Genomic DNA, 18,717 nt, shown 5'->3' with positions numbered 1-18,717 from the left:
ACTGATTTTCATACTGACAAGATTAATAGGCTATGCTCAGTTTATTAAATAGCCTTAGGTTGGACGTAGGCTATTTATAAACTTAGCGTAGCCTATTCATCTGTCAGTATGAAACGCGACTTGCCAATTCATGATCGGAAGAACGCGTATCGACCACCGTTAAAATATGCACGTATGTCCATTTAAACTAACTATACCATCACACTGGCAATATTACGATTACATTTAAAGATGACGTACCAAGTATGACAACGCTACGTTCAACTGCTTTGAAATTAGGGTGTTTTTTTCATTTCCTGAACAGTAACCGTTTTGGATGTACGTGAGTTTCATCGGACAGCGACGATATATATATACCTGTATATGTGTATATTTGAGAAACGCTCCAATTCAAAATGCATGGGTTTACATTTCGTTTTGTGCAGTATGAATAATGTCGGACAACCGCTCTGGGACACGATTCAATAGATTACTTTCCGTGAGCGTGAGAACAAAAAGTTTTTGAGGAGGTCTGCTGTAAAAAACGGGGAAATCAGAGTATCCCTAATACACTACATTTACCCTTTGATGCATTTGTTGTTTTGACACATACATAAGTAGAGGGTGCACTGTACTATCTGCGCACAACTCTTCTGTGGTCGAAGAAAATAGGCAATAGGCAATGAACGGCAATGGTTTAAGTATTGTTCTGTCTAGCACAAAATAAGTCAGACAATCATGTTCTGGGGCACGATTCAATAGATTATTTTCCGTGGGCATTTCATGATGCATTTATTGTTTTGACACAAACATAAGTGGAGGGTGCATTGTACTATCTGCACACCCCTTCTGAAACCTTTCTCTCTCTCTCTCTCTCTCCCTCTTTCTCTCTAGTTTATTTTGTTATTTTGATGTTGCTATTGACACTTGTTTTGAGCTTCTGGTACCCCTAGGTGCATCCCAAGAAGACCATTTCATCACCCCGTCAGTACTAAGTCTTCTACAGATTTGCACAAAAGGTAAAGACATGCAATGGTGGTTATGTTGTTGTGGCGCGACAAATTCGACAAAACGTGCACAGCGACAGATTATGATTTGTGGCGCGACAAAACTTCGGCAACAACGCGAACGGGCGACAAATGTCGCGTTTTGTGTGAACGCACAGTTAAAAGGAGTTTTACATTAAGTGAATATAAAACTACAAGTTGCATTGTAAACTGATTTTTTTGAGCTGTTTCAACTAACTTCCAAACGTTTCTGGTTAAAAGTTGATCTCTATACATGAACTGAGTTGGCAAAATAAACAAATAAGAGTTGGATCCTACTTGAGACGGGTCAACTAATCTGCACATGCTCATTTGGGTTCCTTGGTTGCACAAGCTCTGCAAGGCAGTTTCTCTGGGATTATTTTAGCCCTCGTTGAGAAATTTGCGTCCACCATTTTGTGTCATCAGAAGCATTGGTGTCGGAATTGTCCCCCAAAAGGTAAGTTACAATACATTTAAGTTCAACAGCATTTTGAATTTCGGCGTTTGTTGTGATTGTTTGTGGAAGTGTGCTTAAACTAGCTTTCTATGGATATGTGACCGACTGAAATGAGTAGCTGCTAGCTGAGTTAACCTCAAAACTTGCAGTCAGTACGTGTACATGCACAGTTAAATCCGATGAAAGCCATAGTTCGACTATGATCCTCAATCGGACAACTGCAATTGTCCGAGTTTTCATGGCAGTGAGAAAATCGATTCATTGGGTATACTCCAGAATATCCGCGTCAGTTCGGCCGCGGCTCAGTGAATGGATAAAGATCGTAAAAAATATATATTTTGACAGATGTGCCTGAAGTTACTACTTTACAACCTTGTTGATGACCAACATTTAGAAAGGCAGGTATTTTTTATTCAGCCTTGGGTGAAATCAAAGTGTTACACCTTTCCTGCTGTCGAGGAACACAGGAGAGACATTCCCTCCAGGGCCGATGTTCTCGCAGGGGTAACACCCTTCACTTTGAGCGGCATTGAGTCTACTTACAGGTCGGAATGAAGCGGCCACCGATTATTGACAGGCTGGGTACTTTATTCGTATTTCCACTGACTTAACAGTACATGTTTGCATAGACACAGCCGGACTCGTTCATTCACTTAATTGACATGCCCAACCGCTCGCTCTCCCCTCGCTCGTCAACTCACTCACTCGCTGAAGTCACTCACACACACACTGCCATTCTCGCGCACACACATACGCTACTCTCGTAAAGGTACGGCCACACTGAACGTGTTACACGCGTTAGAGGCGTTGAAAATCTGCATTTTTGCATATGGAACCATTGGTTTAGGCGCGTAGATGCGTTACACGCGCTGAAGCGGCGTGACGCGTTTTACGCACCTAAATAACGCGCTCAACGGACCAACGCGCAGAGTTCAATTTTTTTTACTTTTGACGTGCCTGCGCGTGACGCTTAGCCGCGATAGCCAATCAGCGTTGAGCTTGACCCGATATCACTAGCAGAGAGACGGAGGACGCACAGAAGCAGAAAGAACATGGACGACCAAGTCGTCGTTTCGGTGTGTGCTGAAATGATGAGGAGGTGGTGAAACTCACCCAGCTGAGAGCGCCTACGGAGGATGTCATGCACTAGAGTTTAGTTTCTCTGCCCGAGCCGATTTTTCCCACTACTATCCTCAGGCCGGGCCTTTGATCGAGCGTTTGTGTTTTTTTTTTTAATCATTGCTTTATTGGCCTAATCTGAGGAGAAATCTATGCCATAAACAGAAATATTATAGGCCTTTATTACTCAGGTCTTCTCAATGGCGTGGAACGCTCCGTTCACTTGCATGGGTAGTAGTCCGGTAACTTGTCAACCCCAGCGTCTTCGATTGCTAAGCGACGTCAACGTCTTTGGCAGACTATTTCTCTGCTGATCAACACTACGAATGCTGGTAACGAATAAATTGTAAAAAGACACCATGTGAAGTTATTTTTTCGTTTTGGCAAGTAGCCGTGTAATAAGCGGGATAATGTATAGAACGTCGCCGGTGACATATAATGATTACGTGCGTAACACGTTCAGTGTGGCCGTACCTTAACAGAAGCGTAGTTTGTACTGAATGCATGTTGATGATGTTACACTTCTTATGGGGGTAACTACATTGGCACGACACCGGCTTCCTCCAGCTTCTTCGCCACCTTTTTAAATAAATCGTCATTTCTCGTTTTCCAACGGGGACAACCATAATCATATAAAGAAATATTGATATCCTAGTTGCTACCACTATTTCCCCATTAATGGTAATATAGCAGGTCTAGAATAGGATTCAGAGTGCTTCAGTGCAATATTTGAACTGTGTGATGCTGTTGCGTTAAGTTGAACTGTTGTGTGTCTGGGGTAATTACTCTGTTCAGTTGCTCTTGTATTGTCTTCTCATTGCAGTTTTTCTATTAAGTGCCACTTCTGTGGATTTGCCAGCGCCAGTCAAGACTAACAATTTTAAAACCTTTAGTTCACACAGAAGTAGAAAACACAAGTATGTAAATGAGATCAGAACTTGTGTAAGAGTCCACTCTGAAAATTAAACTGAGACTCAGGGCCTTGACCAACCATTAGATAATTGCTGTAAGGGTAGAGACATTACGAGGCGGTTCCAGTCAAGGTTAAAATATATCTGAAAGAGATGAGTTTATAGATGCTGAGACCCTTGAACACAAAGTTGCATCTCTCTTTCTGTTCATGCATACTTTATTACATGTGTCTAAAAATTCTTTACAGAAAATAGTTGAAGAACTCAATGATTTTCTGAATTTCTCATTGTCTTCGAAGAATCAAAGAGGTGCTTACTGAACATGGTATTGAAGTAGATGACCGCGTTGTACAAGAGATTAATGATGCAGTATTCAAAACAAATCCATTCATTTTAAGTACCGAAGGAAAAGGTGTATTGTCCACTGATCATAGGAGAAATCTTTATTTTAAGGAGCACTTTTCTGTAATTGAGCCAACCGAATATACATATAGAAGAACCCATAAAAACTCATTTGTTTATGTTTCGATCATTAGTGTTGTTGAGAAGTTGTTGAGACAGGCAGATGTTTTCGATAAGTTGGTATTTTATCAAGAGGAAACCCCAGGTCAATTCAAGTCATTTCTAGACGGCCAGTACTTCAAAGAAAATCCTCTTCTGGGGGAGCAAGAAGCAAGCATTTCTGTAGGACTCTACTGTTCGATTTCAGCTTATTTCTAAATTGTTCGTGCCAGTTCGGAGCTAGGGCCATTGTTTTGGTTTCACACTGCCAAAGAACTTAGGGTTAAGAAATGAACCAAGGTTTTCTGATATATGAGTGAGGTATCTCACTATGGGACACGCCCCTCGCGCTGTCCCCCAGAAGCAATTTTACACTACGCCAGTCGTGACTGGCCAACAGACGTGACGTCTGCCTGCAGAGGAGGGGCTCCCTCCTACTACATAAGCCCCGTCGTCACGTCATCTCTTCAGTCTAGGCAAAACACCTCTTCCTCGCTCCGGGCAAGGAGGGTGGTCTGGTGAGATACCTCACTCATATATCAGAAAACCTTGGTTAATTTCTTAACCCTAAGTTTTCTTTCAATATTCATTCGGTATCTCACTATGGGATATAGTAACTCCCGTATTGCCAAAGAAGTACCAGTGCAAACCCATCAAACAGGCATGTTCACCGATCCAACGCTCAAGACTGTGTGAGACAGATTAGGCGCAGTAACATCCAACCTGTAGAATCTAGCGAAAGTGTGAGGCGTCGCCCAGCTGGCAGCCGCACATATCTCTTCCACTGAGACCCCCTGAAACAGTGCCCAGGATGCGGACATGCCGCGAGTCGAATGTGCGCGCAGGCCGATAGGGGGTTCCAAACCCACGCTACTATAAGCCATGGCTATAGCCCCCACGATCCAGTGTGATAAACGCTGCTTCGAGAGAGGCTTCCCCAGATGTGACGTAGCACATGATACAAACAGCTGCTCCGATTTCCTGAATCCAGCCGTCCTATCAACATAGACGCGTAAAGCCCGCACCGGGCAGAGCGCATTCAGCCGCTCCTGCTCCTGGGAGGAGAAAGGGGGAGAATGGAAAGCCAACAGCTCAATAGGGCGGTATGACAACGCAGAGTCGAATACCTTGGGAACAAACGCAGGGTTCGGCTTTAATAGAACCTTTGAGTTCCCCCGCAAAAACTGCATAGACGTCGGGCTAACCGACAGCGCATGGATGTCACTAGTGCGTTTAGCCGAGGCCAACGCGAGCAACAAAGCCGTCTTAAACGAGAGCGTCTTAAGCTCTACCTGTTGTAAGGGCTCAAACGGTGGGCGTGACAGTGCATCAAGCACCGTAGATAAATCCCAAGGAGCAGCCAAGCTCCGCAACACCGGCCGAAGACGGCGTGCACCTTTCATAAACCGGCAAACGATAGGGTGCTGACCTGCCGATTTGTCCCCAAAACCTATGTGACAAGCCGATATAGCGGCCAAGTACACTTTGACAGTGGAGAAAGCCCGGCCTTTATCCAGCAAATCCTGTAGAAATGTCAGAATAACAGGCACGGGACTCTGGAAAGCTATTTCCCCAGCTTTCGCGCACCAATCCTCGAACGCACGCCATTTCCCTTCATATGCGCTACGCGTGGAGGAAGCCCTGGCGCCCTGGATAGTCGTAATGACATTCAATGGGAGTCCAGCCGCCGTTAGGTTCATCCTTTCACGGGCCAGGCCCATAGAGCCATGCGCTCCGGATGAGGATGGAAGATTTCCCCATGCGCTTGCGTCAGGAGGTCCCTTCGTAAAGGCAGAGGCCAAGGCTGGCCGCACAGCAACTGGACTATTTCCGTCAACCAATATTTCCCCGGCCAACGGGGGGCTATAAGGATCAGCGCATGACCCTTCTCTCGCACCCTGGCGAGAGTAGGAATGATCAGTTCTAATGGGGGGAAAGCGTACAGGAGGACGCGCGGCCACTCGTATGCCAAAGCATCCAGCCCCATTGGGGCGCTCCGACCGGTTAGGGAATAGAACAGAGGGCACTGAGTGTTCTCCTCTGATGCAAAGAGATCGACCTCTGCTCGAACGTATTTCTCCCATATCTGGTTCACGACCACGACGTGGAGTTTTCAGTCCTTGTAGCGAGGGTCGCCCCTGGACATTAAATCTGCTCCCCAGTTCCGCGCGCCCGGCACGTGTGTTGCTCTCAGCGACAACAGGTGGGCGTTGCCCCAAATGGTCAGTCTGTGTGCCAACGTGTGCATTTGAGGGGAGCGCAGCCCCCCCTGACGGTTTATATACGCCACCACCGTGGTGTTGTCCGTCCTGACTAGAACATGTTGCCCTCTCAGAAAGGGAAGAAAATGTTTCAGCGCCAGTGACACCGCCTGAAGTTCCAGGCAGTTTATGTGAACAAACTGCATATGTGAGCTCCAAGTGCCATTTACTGATCTGCCCTCGTATACGGCTCCCCAGCCCGCCCGAGAGGCATCCGTTGAAAGGACCTTCCTCGCCAGGACAGTTCCCATGGTAACGCCTGTAGTCAGAAAGTACGCGCGTCCCCAAGGGCGCAGCGCCGAGACGCATGCCATGGAGATCAAAACCCGGTGATGGCCATGGCACGTCGGGTTCAGTCTAAGTGATGCAACCCATCGCTGAACCGGCCTCATATGGAGGCGGCCAAGTGGGACTACTACCAGCGCCGACGCCATCAGACCCAATAGTCTGCGCCTGAGCCTCCTGGGGCGACTGTGTGGCTAGAAGCCAGTCGTCTATATATGTTGCCAAACGCATTCCCTTCAACCTGAGGGGCGCGATGGCAGCCTCCGTGCATTTCACAAACACCCGTGGACTTAACGAAAGGCCGAACGGGAGAACCAAATACTCGTACGTTACGCCCTGGAAGGCGAACCTGAGATATTTCCTGTGAGGGGGATAAATGGCGATATGGAAATAAGCGTCCCTCAGATCTATGCTTGAGATCCAGCCTCCCGGGCGCACGAAGCATATGAGAGCGGCGTGTGTCAGCATCCTGAAACTGTACTGTCTCATGTATCTGTTCAGAGCGCGTAAATCTAATATCGGCCGGAGGCCCCCTCCCTTCTTCGGGACTAGAAAGTACCTCGAGTAAAAAACGCTTTGGTTTTTCTCCGGTGGCACTACCCGAATTGCCCTTTTGTTTCTTAGAGAGGTGATTTCCTCCTGTAGAACCTGAGCTTTCTCTCCACGGGCCTGCGACTGCAGTATCCCGTTGAAACGGGGAGGAGTGGACGAAAATTGGAGCCTGTAGCCGGCGGTTACAGTTTTTATAACCCAATCCGACGCACCACATGCCCGCCACTGTTGAGCCCGGCCAGCCAGCGGTCCCAGCGTCGCTGGTTCCGCTGTCGTGCCGGCCCGAACGGGCGTGGTGGGTTGCGCACCGGAGCGCACGCCCACCAAGCACCGTCTTATTACGTTCTGTTCCTTTTTTATGTTTATCATTTTTTTCATTTTTTTTTGTTTTCACAAGCAGCTGCGCCCTCGGCTCGGAGCCTGGATGCGCGCTGGCAAACATTTTTAATGAATAATGAATTGGGGAAGGGGGACACATGTGTGATGTTGGGCACTGGTGTGTGCTTGTACACATGCATGTGTCTGCGAGACACTGCTGCGGCTCCACCGAGCTCTCTGCAGGTCCGACCCTTCTCTCCTTCGCGTCGTGAACTGTGAAGGCTGTATGGCCTTCTGCACGCCTTTTGCAGGGCTTGGAACATGCCCTCTGTAACCCTTCTTGGAACCGGGTTTGAAACAGAACACCTAGGGGGGACGGCGACGGCGTCTGGCCGGGCCTGCCGCACCCCCCTGGTCGCAGCGCCTCAGGTAGCGCGCCGTTTCTTCCCGGCCCCCTGAGTAGCCGAAGGGGCTGCACGGCCACCTGGCGCCACCCCGGGCGCGGGTGGCTTCCTTGCCCACGCGCCACTGTGCTCCGGCGGCTTGTTCTGGCCCCGGCCGGCCCCGTGGGTTGGGTGGGGCTGACGCTTCTGGCCGCGGTAAGCCGGCGGAGGAGCGCGGGGCTGGGTGAACACCTGGCCGGGTGCGTTGGCGGGGAAAGGCGCTCTTCTGGGAAGACACAGTCGCAGCGCCTCACCCTCCCTCTTTTTTTCCTCCCAGCGTTTCAGCATGACATCATACGCCGGGCCAAACAGGCCTTTCGGGTCCACAGGCACGTCTAGGAGTTGGGTTTTCTCCCTCAGAGAGAGACTGGAGAGGTTCAGCCACCTCGCCCTCTCCTGAGCGACCATCAGCGCCATGGCCCTTCCGGACGCCTGGACAGCGCTCCTGTGAAGGCGCAGGCACAGGTCCGTCACCACGCACAGTTCATCCCAAAGGGCTGGGGTGGGTGACGAGGACATGTCGAGCTCCAGCTCAGCCTGGTAGGCCAGCAGCAGCGACGACGCGTTGAGCGCCTTCACCGTCGTCGCCATCGCCTTGTAGCCCTTCTCGGTCATTGATGACTGGAAGGAGTCGGCTCTGGACGGCAGTGTAGGGCTCGCTGAAGTCATGGCGGACTTCTGCGTGGGGTGGAGGTGCGACGCCAGCAGTGGTTCAACCGGAGGAAGATGGGAGAACCCCTTTTCCTCCATACCGGCCCAATCCAACCCCGATCCACCCTGGACGGGGATCTTGGCTGAGAGAGGCTTGCCCCAAGACCGGGTCGCTTCCTCCAGGCGCTCGGGAAAGGCCGGAAGTAGCAGGCTGGTTGAAGCCTTCGCCTTTGGGAGTCGCTTGCCCTCGTAGCGAGATGTGGCGGTCTCCACCGGGGCCTCCGGCCACTCGATGTTTTGCCGCGCAGCCGCCCTCTTGCAGGCCTCGTGTAGGTCCATGCTCACGGCCGGGTTCGGGGAGGGGGTGCACGCACCGCCCACCACCATAGGCGACGCGGTGCGGGGGGAAAAGGAATCATCATCCTCGTCCTCGTCAGAGGCGAGGCTAATGGATTCCCCCCCCGACTCGGAGTGATCGCCCTCGGCTTCGTCGGGCCCTTCCAGCAGGCTAGCCTCGAAAGCGTCGGGCTGAGTCAACTCCAGCGGCTGGGAAGCGTCGGTGAGGTCCACCTCCGATCCCCAGCTGGTTCCCAGTAGGAGAGAGCCCCCGGGAACCTCCCGCTAGCTCCGGTAGTGGCGGGTCGGTTACCCCCATTACCGGATCATCTGTGCTGAGCTTCGCCTGCTTAGTCAGCCGGCGTTTGCGGGTTTTATTTGAAAACCGTGCGCAATGCTCGCAGGTAGGCGGGAATGCAAGGGCAGCCTTGGCATGTTCCAGCCCAAGGCAGCGAATGCAGGCGGTGTGGCTATCCGCTCCCGACATTTTGTTCCCGCACGCGCAGAACTTTGTCGGAGGCTTCCCCGAGCCCTCGGTTAGGGTAGGTTCAACCTCTGACTGCATGTTCTTGCCTTCCGTTTATGCCGGCTGCTGTTTGGTGACAGGTCAGCCGGGACACGGGTGTAGCTAGTGTAGATACTAGCAGCTAGTATGGATACTAGCAGAGGCTACTGTTTGGTGACAGACTAGCTTACTTCTTCAGTCTCACAGAGGTCAGAGGTAGCGATAGGCTAGCGTTCGGTGACCGAGGGGTTAGCTCGCTCAGTGAACAGTGTGCTAGTCCGTCTACGACTTCTGTCTGCGAGGTGCTTCTAGGAGCGAGAAGAGGTTAAAGACTGAAGAGATGACGTGACGACGGGGCTTATGTAGTAGGAGGGAGCCCCTCCTCTGCAGGCAGACGTCACGTCTGTTGGCCAGTCACGACTGGCGTAGTGTAAAATTGCTTCTGGGGGACAGCGCGAGGGGCGTGTCCCATAGTGAGATACCGAATGAATATTGAAAGAAAACCGGCTCCGGCCTCTAAAGACCGGTTCAACTCCACCCCCACTTTTGAGCTGGGCTAGAACGAGAACTGCTTTTACGCCGGGGGCAGGGGGCGGGGTTATCCTAACAGGAAGACCAACGAAGAGCAGCATTTTTAAATCACCGAAGTGAACGATGGACGGGAAGACAAAATCGCAGTGGACCGTGGAGGAGACAACCTGTCTCCTTGGATTTTGGTCTTCTGCCGAGGTCCAGAAGAAGTTAGAAGGAGCAACCCGGACGAAGGTTGTCTTCGAGCAGCTGCAGCGGGAGATGACTGCGGCGGGGTATGACCGGAGCGCCGAGCAGATTGTAAATGAAATGAAAAAGTTGAAGAAGAACTTCAGGGACCAGAAAAAAGACCTGGGGGGAAGCGGCAATGGACGGCCAAAGAAAGGTCCACATTTCGATGTCCTAGACTCGGTCCTCGGCGACAGACCGGCATGCAAAATCACCGGGGCCTTGAATTCTGCGACGGCCATGCTGGAGTCGATGGTGGACGAGTCGCTCATCCAAAGCACCCCTGATATCGGTAAGTTCCACTTTTCAAATGTTTCAGTCCGTCTCCCAACCACCATTCATGTACCTTGCTGTGCGTTTTATAATTAGTGTTATGTTAAGTCCCGTGGCTATGTGTTCGTACAATGTTAGCTGCCCGGCAGCTAGCTAGCTACTGTAACTGATAATAACAAGCCTCCTACTTGAGCTATCGCTGTAACAATATAAAATGTGAGCGTGCAACACCTGTCATTGCTCAACTACAGGCTTCCTACACACATTGCATTTGGTTCCACAAGGGTCTAACCTTGTATACATTGTTTGGGAAAAGTTTGTTTTAAAGCATTGTTGTTTACAGAGTTGTCTGCCGTAGAAGAGTATTGTAACGCGGAGCTACCACCGCCGCTGAGTTGTAGCTCACCATCACCATCACCGTCCAGCCTTGGAAGCTCCAACACTTCACTTGCCAGACACGGTAAAAATGTTGTGTTATTTATAAAGTATGCTTCACAGACACCATGTAAACGTTAAGATATATTCATCTTACCACCAGGCTGTGACACACAGTAAAGATTCAACCCGGTATCACGCAATTGCGCGCTCCTGCGCACGAACTTTAAGGACACGTTTGTTGAGGGGGGGGGAGACACGCTCGACAACGAGAGTTGGTTTTTATTGAACGCTCGACAACGAGAGTTGGTTTTTATTGAACGAGACTTCAACACGGAACAGCTGCACGAAACGATGGTCACGTCACTCTCGGTGACGGTGTCGACAATAATGAACACACGAACAATGTTAATAGAACAACACACAACCACATAACATCCCGAACCCATTAACCCCACTTAATCCTAACAACAAAACAAGTTAACAAAAGCCCCATTTGTCAACTGAGAACCCCAATTCCCAGAATCCCCCGCGGCTCCGGAACACGGCGTAGCTTATATTAATCTTTATTATCTGAATGGGAAATGCAATATTTTAGGACAGATACACCATTAAACGCGTTTCTAATGACATTTCTAGCGAGAAATGTACATTTTCCTTACATAATCTTCAGTCAGTGAATGTGTATGATCTTTATTAATCTTTATTATCTGAATGGGAAATGCAATATTTTAGGACAGATACACCATTAAACGCGATTTCTAATGACTTTTCTAGCGAGAAATGTACATTTTCCTTACATAATCTTCAGTCAGTGAATGTGTATGATCTTTATTAATCTTTATTATCTGAATGGGAAATGCAATATTTTAGGACCGATTCACCGTTAAACGTGTTTCTAATAACATTTCTAGCGAGAAATATACTTTTTACTTGCATAATCTTCAGTCAGTGATTGTGTCTGATCTTTAGTTTTATAGTTATTAGGATTTGATCGGCTCGCTCGCATGTTTCAACGACGTCAGGTTGCTTTCGCTAAACTAGCAGCTCACGTGCTTCCTGCGTTTGTGTTATTAAACTGTTACTTTATGTAACTTTTAATGATATCATCTTGTTAGAAACACGTATATCTGAGAGCCAACCCAGTCGCCAAAAGCATACGTTGACAGTGTACTTTTCGTGAACACTGGATTACGTCGCATTTCAACATAAAATAGCGTGTTATACACACACACACACGCACGCACACGCACAGACACACACACACAAGCACACACATGCCCGCACAGACACACAGACACAGACACACACACACACACACACACACACACACACACACACACACACACACACACACACACGCACACACGCACACGGTGCATTTCGCTGCTAAAACAACAACAAAAAAATATTCCCTCAAATATTATTACTTTCAAAACGTTGGCCAAAATGGCCAATAATATCATTTTTTATTTGGGATGCTTCTAGGACATTTTGGGTGGATTTTGAACGGTATGTGGGGGGCACGTTTTTTGCAGGACCTGGCAACCCTGCGCTGTTGCCCGAGATCTGGATCCACCCCGACGTGGTGCCGTCCCCTTTTGACCTTTTGACCCCAGACTTCTGGGGGAATAGCTGAATCAATTCATTAGTCAATCAGAAGCATGTAAATATCGTCCCGGTGGCGTAAGAGTACGAACAAGGTGTCCTTCAACATCTACGCTTCCAGGAGATTGCAACGGTGCCACACATGAGCATATTCAAACATGTTTAATGGTAGTAATTAGCTGTCGAAATTGGAGGCCTTAATCAATACTGAGCAGCTATTGATTTGCTGCCCGATAAAGATTTGTCACAAATGACATGTTATTTAGCATCTACACGTTGAGCTGAGTCCAATGACACCAAGAACGACACTCTAGCTAATGGTAACATGTATTTTACATGGTACACCTAGGTCTAGGACATGATCTCGGTGTAGCAAGAGGCCGAGCTTGATCTCATTGGACTCAGCTTAACGTGTAGATGCTAATTAACATGTAATTTGTCAAAAATCTCCATCGGGAAGCAAATCTAATCTAATATCATTATTGATAAAGGCCTCCAAAATCGACAGCTAATTACTACCCCTGAAACATATTCAAATATGATCATGTGTGGCACTGTTGCAATCGTCTCGAAACGTAGATGTCAAAGGACACCTTGTTTGTTCTGTTGCACCTACCGGGAAGATATTTTCATACTTCTAATGGATTGATTCATGTTTTAAGGTTCTCGGAGTGAGACTTTAAGTGGCTGCAGCAGAAGTGTTGAGACGAAAGATGATATCAAGAGATTTATAGAATATTCCCATTCACATTATGATTCTTCGTCGTAACATCCGACCAAACATCCTTTACATTCACAGAGCGAAGATTATGAAAGTCCAGGCTCAGCAAGTGCTCCATCTCGTTGCACCTGCACCCAGCGGCTCGCTTGCAAGATTTTGGCCTGAAGTTCTTCCCAGACCTACACCCTAGCCATCCAACATGCATATCTGAGAATCAGGCCTCTCTTTAATAATGACAAAAAGTTATGAGAGAAACACACATTAACTTTTTGTTATCTCATAAGCGGCGTGGTGCCGGCTCCTTTTGACCTTTTGACCCCCGACTTCAAAAACGTGGCCACAGGCCAGCTGTGTCTACACACCTTTAGCCACAAATGTACACCTCCATCCCACAAAAAATGGGGACTAGAAACTAACCTCTGTCTTATGTACATTTACTGTACTGTTGGAGGTCACGCCCCTTTGCCAACCTTTTCGAGATAGCTAGGGATGCTAAAATGTTTACACACATTTCCCGGGGCCCCGTGTACGACATATCCGAGATTTGGAGTTCTAGCCCTTAGAGAAAAAAAGTTGTCCCAAATGGAGTGTCATTTGGACAAAGCCCCTCAGAAGTGTAGCCTGCAAGGACTAATGGTTCAGAATGTGGTGGAAAAACAGTTTTTGAGATAGGAAGGTCCTACCGCCCTGAAATTTTAATACCTTATTCTAGGGCCTAACTGGGACCTCCGCACCGAAACTTGGCCCGGTCGGACCCCGAGGGCAGGAAGGGGGGGCCCTTCCTGCCCGAGACTTGGCCCGGTCAGACCCCGAGGGCAGGCCCCCCCTTCCTGCCCTCAGGTCCGACCGGGCCAAGTTTCGGTGCGGAGGTCCCAGTTAGGCCCTAGAATAAGGTATTAAAATTTCAGGGCGGTAGGACCTTCCTATCTCAAAAACTGTTTTTCCACCACATTCTGAACCATTAGGCCTTGCAGGCTACACTTCTGATGGGCTTTGTCCAAATGACACTCGATTTGGGAAAGGGCTAGAACTCCAAATCTCGGATATGTCGTACACGGGGCCCCGGGAAATGTGTGTAAACATTTTAGCATCCCTAGCTATCTCGAAAAGGTCGGCAAAGGGGCGTGACCTCCAACAGTACAGTAAATGTACATAAGACAGAGGTTAGTTTCTAGTCCCCATTTTTTGTGGGATGGAGGTGTACATTTGTGGTTTAAGGTGTGTAGACACAGCTGGTCTGGGAAGAACTTCAGGCCAAAATCTTGCAAGCGAGCCGCTGGGTGCAGGTGCAACGAGATGGAGCACTTGCTGAGCCTGGACTTTCATAATCTTCGCTCTGTGAATGTAAAGGATGTTTGGTCGGATGTTACGACGAAGAATCATAATGTGAATGGGAATATTCTATAAATCTCTTGATATAATCTTTCGTCTCAACACTTCTGCTGCAGCCACTTAAAGTCTCACTCCGAGAACCTTAAAATATGAATCAATCCATTAGAAGTATGAAAATATCTTCCCGGTGGTGCAACAGAGCAAACAAGGTGTCCTTTGACATCTACGTTTCGAGACGATTGCAACAGTGCCACACATGATCATATTTGAATATGTTTCGGGGTAGTAATTAGCTGTCGATTTTGGAGGCCTTTATCAATAATGACCAGCTATAGATTTGCTTCCCGATGGAGATTTTTGACAAATTACATGTTAATTAGCATCTACACGTTAAGCTGAGTCCAATGAGATCAAGCTCGGCCTCTTGCTACACCGAGATCATGTCCTAGACCTGGGTGTACCATGTAAAACACATGTTACCATTAGCTAGAGTGTCGTTCTTGGTGTCATTGGACTCAGCTCAACGTGTAGATGCTAAATAACATGTCATTTGTGACAAATCTTTATCGGGCAGCAAATCAATAGCTGCTCAGTATTGATTAAGGCCTCCAATTTCGACAGCTAATTACTACCATTAAACATGTTCGAATATGCTCATGTGTGGCACCGTTGCAATCTCCTGGAAGCGTAGATGTTGAAGGACACCTTGTTCGTCCTCTTACGCCACCGGGACGATATTTACATGCTTCTGATTGACTAATGAATTGATTCAGCTATTCCCCCAGAAGTCTGGGGTCAAAAGGTCAAAAGGAGACGGCACCACGCCGGGGTGGATCCAGATCTCGGGCAACAGCGCAGGGTTGCCAGGTCCTGCAAAAAACGTGCCCCCCACATACCGTTCAAAATCCACCCAAAATGTCCTAGAAGCATCCCAAATAAAAAATGATATTATTGGCCATTTTGGCCAACGTTTTGAAAGTAATAATATTTGAGGGAATATTTTTTTGTTGTTGTTTTAGCAGCGAAATGCACCGTGTGCGTGTGTGTGTGTGTGTCTGTGTGTCTGTGCGTGCGTGTGTGTGCTTGTGTGTGCTTGTGTGTGTGTGTCTGTGCTTGTGCGTGCGTGTGTGTGTGTGTGTGTATAACACGCTATTTTATGTTGAAATGCGACGTAATCCAGTGTTCACGAAAAGTACACTGTCAACGTATGCTTTTGGCGACTGGGTTGGCTCTCAGATATACGTGTTTCTAACAAGATGATATCATTAAAAGTTACATAAAGTAACAGTTTAATAACACAAACGCAGGAAGCACGTGAGCTGCTAGTTTAGCGAAAGCAACCTGACGTCGTTGAAACATGCGAGCGAGCCGATCAAATCCTAATAACTATAAAACTAAAGATCAGACACAATCACTGACTGAAGATTATGCAAGTAAAAAGTATATTTCTCGCTAGAAATGTTATTAGAAACACGTTTAACGGTGAATCGGTCCTAAAATATTGCATTTCCCATTCAGATAATAAAGATTAATAAAGATCATACACATTCACTGACTGAAGATTATGTAAGGAAAATGTACATTTCTCGCTAGAAAAGTCATTAGAAACGCGTTTAATGGTGTATCTGTCCTAAAATATTGCATTTCCCATTCAGATAATAAAGATTAATAAAGATCATACACATTCACTGACTGAAGATTATGTAAGGAAAATGTACATTTCTCGCTAGAAATGTCATTAGAAACGCGTTTAATGGTGTATCTGTCCTAAAATATTGCATTTCCCATTCAGATAATAAAGATTAATATAAGCTACGCCGTGTTCCGGAGCCGCGGGGGATTCTGGGAATTGGGGTTCTCAGTTGACAAATGGGGCTTTTGTTAACTTGTTTTGTTGTTAGGATTAAGTGGGGTTAATGGGTTCGGGATGTTATGTGGTTGTGTGTTGTTCTATTAACATTGTTCGTGTGTTCATTATTGTCGACACCGTCACCGAGAGTGACGTGACCTTCGATTCGTGCAGCTGTTCCGTGTTGAAGTCTCGTTCAATAAAAACCAACTCTCGTTGTCGAGCGTTCAATAAAAACCAACTCTCGTTGTCGAGCGTGTCTCCCCCCCCCTCAACAAACGTGTCCTCCCCCCCCCCCCCCCCCCTTCAACTAACGTGTCCCCCCCCCCCCCCCCCCCTTCATGGGTCTGATTCGCCGATTTCCCATGCTGATATCCCCGAAGATTCTCGGGCATCTTCGACAATTTGGCTATAGATTGTCTCATTACACGCTAAATAATATAATTATAGCCTTGTAGTGACCGTAACATAATTCACCTACAGTATTTCGTTATGTGTTGTTCTTTCAATTGTGTTGTTGTTTACTGCATGTCATTTACGTTCTTGGTGGTTCAGGGATCGCGGTCCCTAAGGATTACGTGCGTCTCATGACGTCACAGACCATGCTGGATTTGTTTACCTTCAGCACGCTTTGTTTTCCGGTTTTCTTTTTTACAAAATAAACGAGTCACACGGCTGTGTGCTCAACGTGCGAAGTTGTGTTCTTAACTTATTGCAATTTCCACAGCCTAATTATATAGGTTTTGGCATAAACATAACTAGGGTGCACTGTACTATCTGCGCACACCCTTTCTGAAGCCTCTCTCTCTCTGTCCCTCCCGCTCTCTCTTTCTCTCTCTCTCGTACCGTTTTGTGGAGCACGTTAATTGTCTTAGAACACTCCCATTCAGAATGCATTGGTTTACATTTCGTTTTGTGTAAAACGCAAAAAGTCGGACTATCGTGCTCGGGAACACGCTTCAATAGATTAACGTTCGTGCGCAGGAGCACGCAATTGCGTGATACCGGGTTGAAAGATTTGGTGTACTCATCTGTACACCCTGTGAAATACTGACAACATCCTACTATAGTCGTATCAAACCAACTCCAGCTACACTTACCTGCAAGAAACAATACATTACTTTATGATCTGCATTTAGCAGGATATTTAGTCCCCTGCTAAAAGGTGCATTTAAATGTTATGAGTATACAATATAAATCTGATATAATATTTCTTGTACACAGGAAAAAGAAAGTGGGATAAGGACGACAGCGAATTGTTGCAGTACCTGGAGAGGTCTGACGAGAGCCACCTCCAATCCCTGGAGGCCTCCAGAGTGGTGACAGGAGCAGATCAGCACAAGCAACACCGCTTTGACCGGGCTGATGGGACGTGTTGTGACGGGGATGGAGGCTGGGCGAAAATGAAGACCAAATGAACCCCAAAACCCCAAAAAGTGTTTGTCAAAAGACAACACTGTTCCTCTTCTTTGTAATTTTCACTTTTATTTTAATTTTGCACACGGTTTTTTACATTTGTATTTTATTATATTTTTTAAATAAACTTCTAAAAGACACTGGTTATTCTGTGTTGTTTATTGTATGAAACTCTTCATGTCCTGCAAACAAATAGCGTAGGCAGTATTACAAGAGAATTGGGGGGAATATTATACCACATTATCTAAAGTTTTTCTGGAATTGCAATTAGCTTACATTAACATGCCAACATGCTCAGTTACAATGTTAAAGAAAAATGGGGGATGTTGTTACTAAAAGTAAATCACTCATCCCCTCTGTTAAAGTACGCCATTAATGCAGCTCTTATGTTTGACCCTTCCAGATTGCCATGCTCAGGTAAAGCTTGCCCGTGTGGCTGAATGTTAACAGGCCTATCCGTGACCTCCAATGCAAAATTGTCACGATGTTCCTCACAGATATTGTGAAGAACACAGCAGGTCAGCGCCATCTTCTTGCTGAGCTCCAGTTTGCTGTCATTTCTTTCCAAAACACATCTCCACAACAGACCGAGATGGTCACCTTGTTTTGACCCAGTAACTCCCCGTCACCGAGTACTTCCCACAGCTGTGACTGTCTCAGCACTCTGGCGTTGTGCACACTTCCAGGAAAGCCAACACAGACATCCCAGAAAAGTCCTTTGCCATCTACAACTGCCTGCAAAACTACAGAATGCCATCCTTTCCAGTTGTAGTAGTCACGTGTGTATTCCTCTGGTGCCAGTATAGGAATGTGGCTTCCATCAATTGCACCAACACACTGTGGTAGTCTCCAACGGTTTTGGAAGAAAGTTGCCATCTCCACCAACTTTTCAGCATCGGGGGTTCTTATGTGAATGGGAAGCAGCACCTTGATGGCCGCGCTGCAGAACGCCTGAACACATATGCACATTGCACACAGTACTGACGCCGACTCCAAACAGATGGCTGATGGTCCTGTACTCATTCCAGGTGGCCAGCT

The 18,717-nt window shown here is 47.4% G+C and overlaps 1 protein-coding gene and 1 pseudogene across 1 annotated transcript; one reads left to right on the top strand and one right to left on the bottom strand.

Annotated features, from left to right (window-relative positions):
• Positions 1-5,691: 5,691 nt before the first annotated feature.
• LOC130387970 (uncharacterized) lies at positions 5,692-9,406 on the bottom strand (annotated as a pseudogene).
• Positions 9,407-10,000: 594 nt separating this feature from the next.
• On the top strand, positions 10,001-18,001 carry si:dkey-261j15.2 (uncharacterized protein LOC794828 homolog). The gene is made up of 3 exons (XM_056597263.1): positions 10,001-10,397; positions 10,722-10,838; positions 17,488-18,001. Exons 1-3 carry the CDS (start codon positions 10,001-10,003, stop codon positions 17,679-17,681), a joined length of 708 nt encoding a protein of 235 aa, XP_056453238.1. The 3' UTR covers positions 17,682-18,001.
• The last annotated feature ends 716 nt before the right edge of the window (positions 18,002-18,717 follow it).

This window comes from Gadus chalcogrammus, chromosome 8 (genome assembly GCF_026213295.1).
Source record: "Gadus chalcogrammus isolate NIFS_2021 chromosome 8, NIFS_Gcha_1.0, whole genome shotgun sequence".
Taxonomy (NCBI): Eukaryota; Metazoa; Chordata; class Actinopteri; order Gadiformes; family Gadidae; genus Gadus; species Gadus chalcogrammus.
This window is presented reverse-complemented; position numbering and strand designations above follow the sequence as displayed.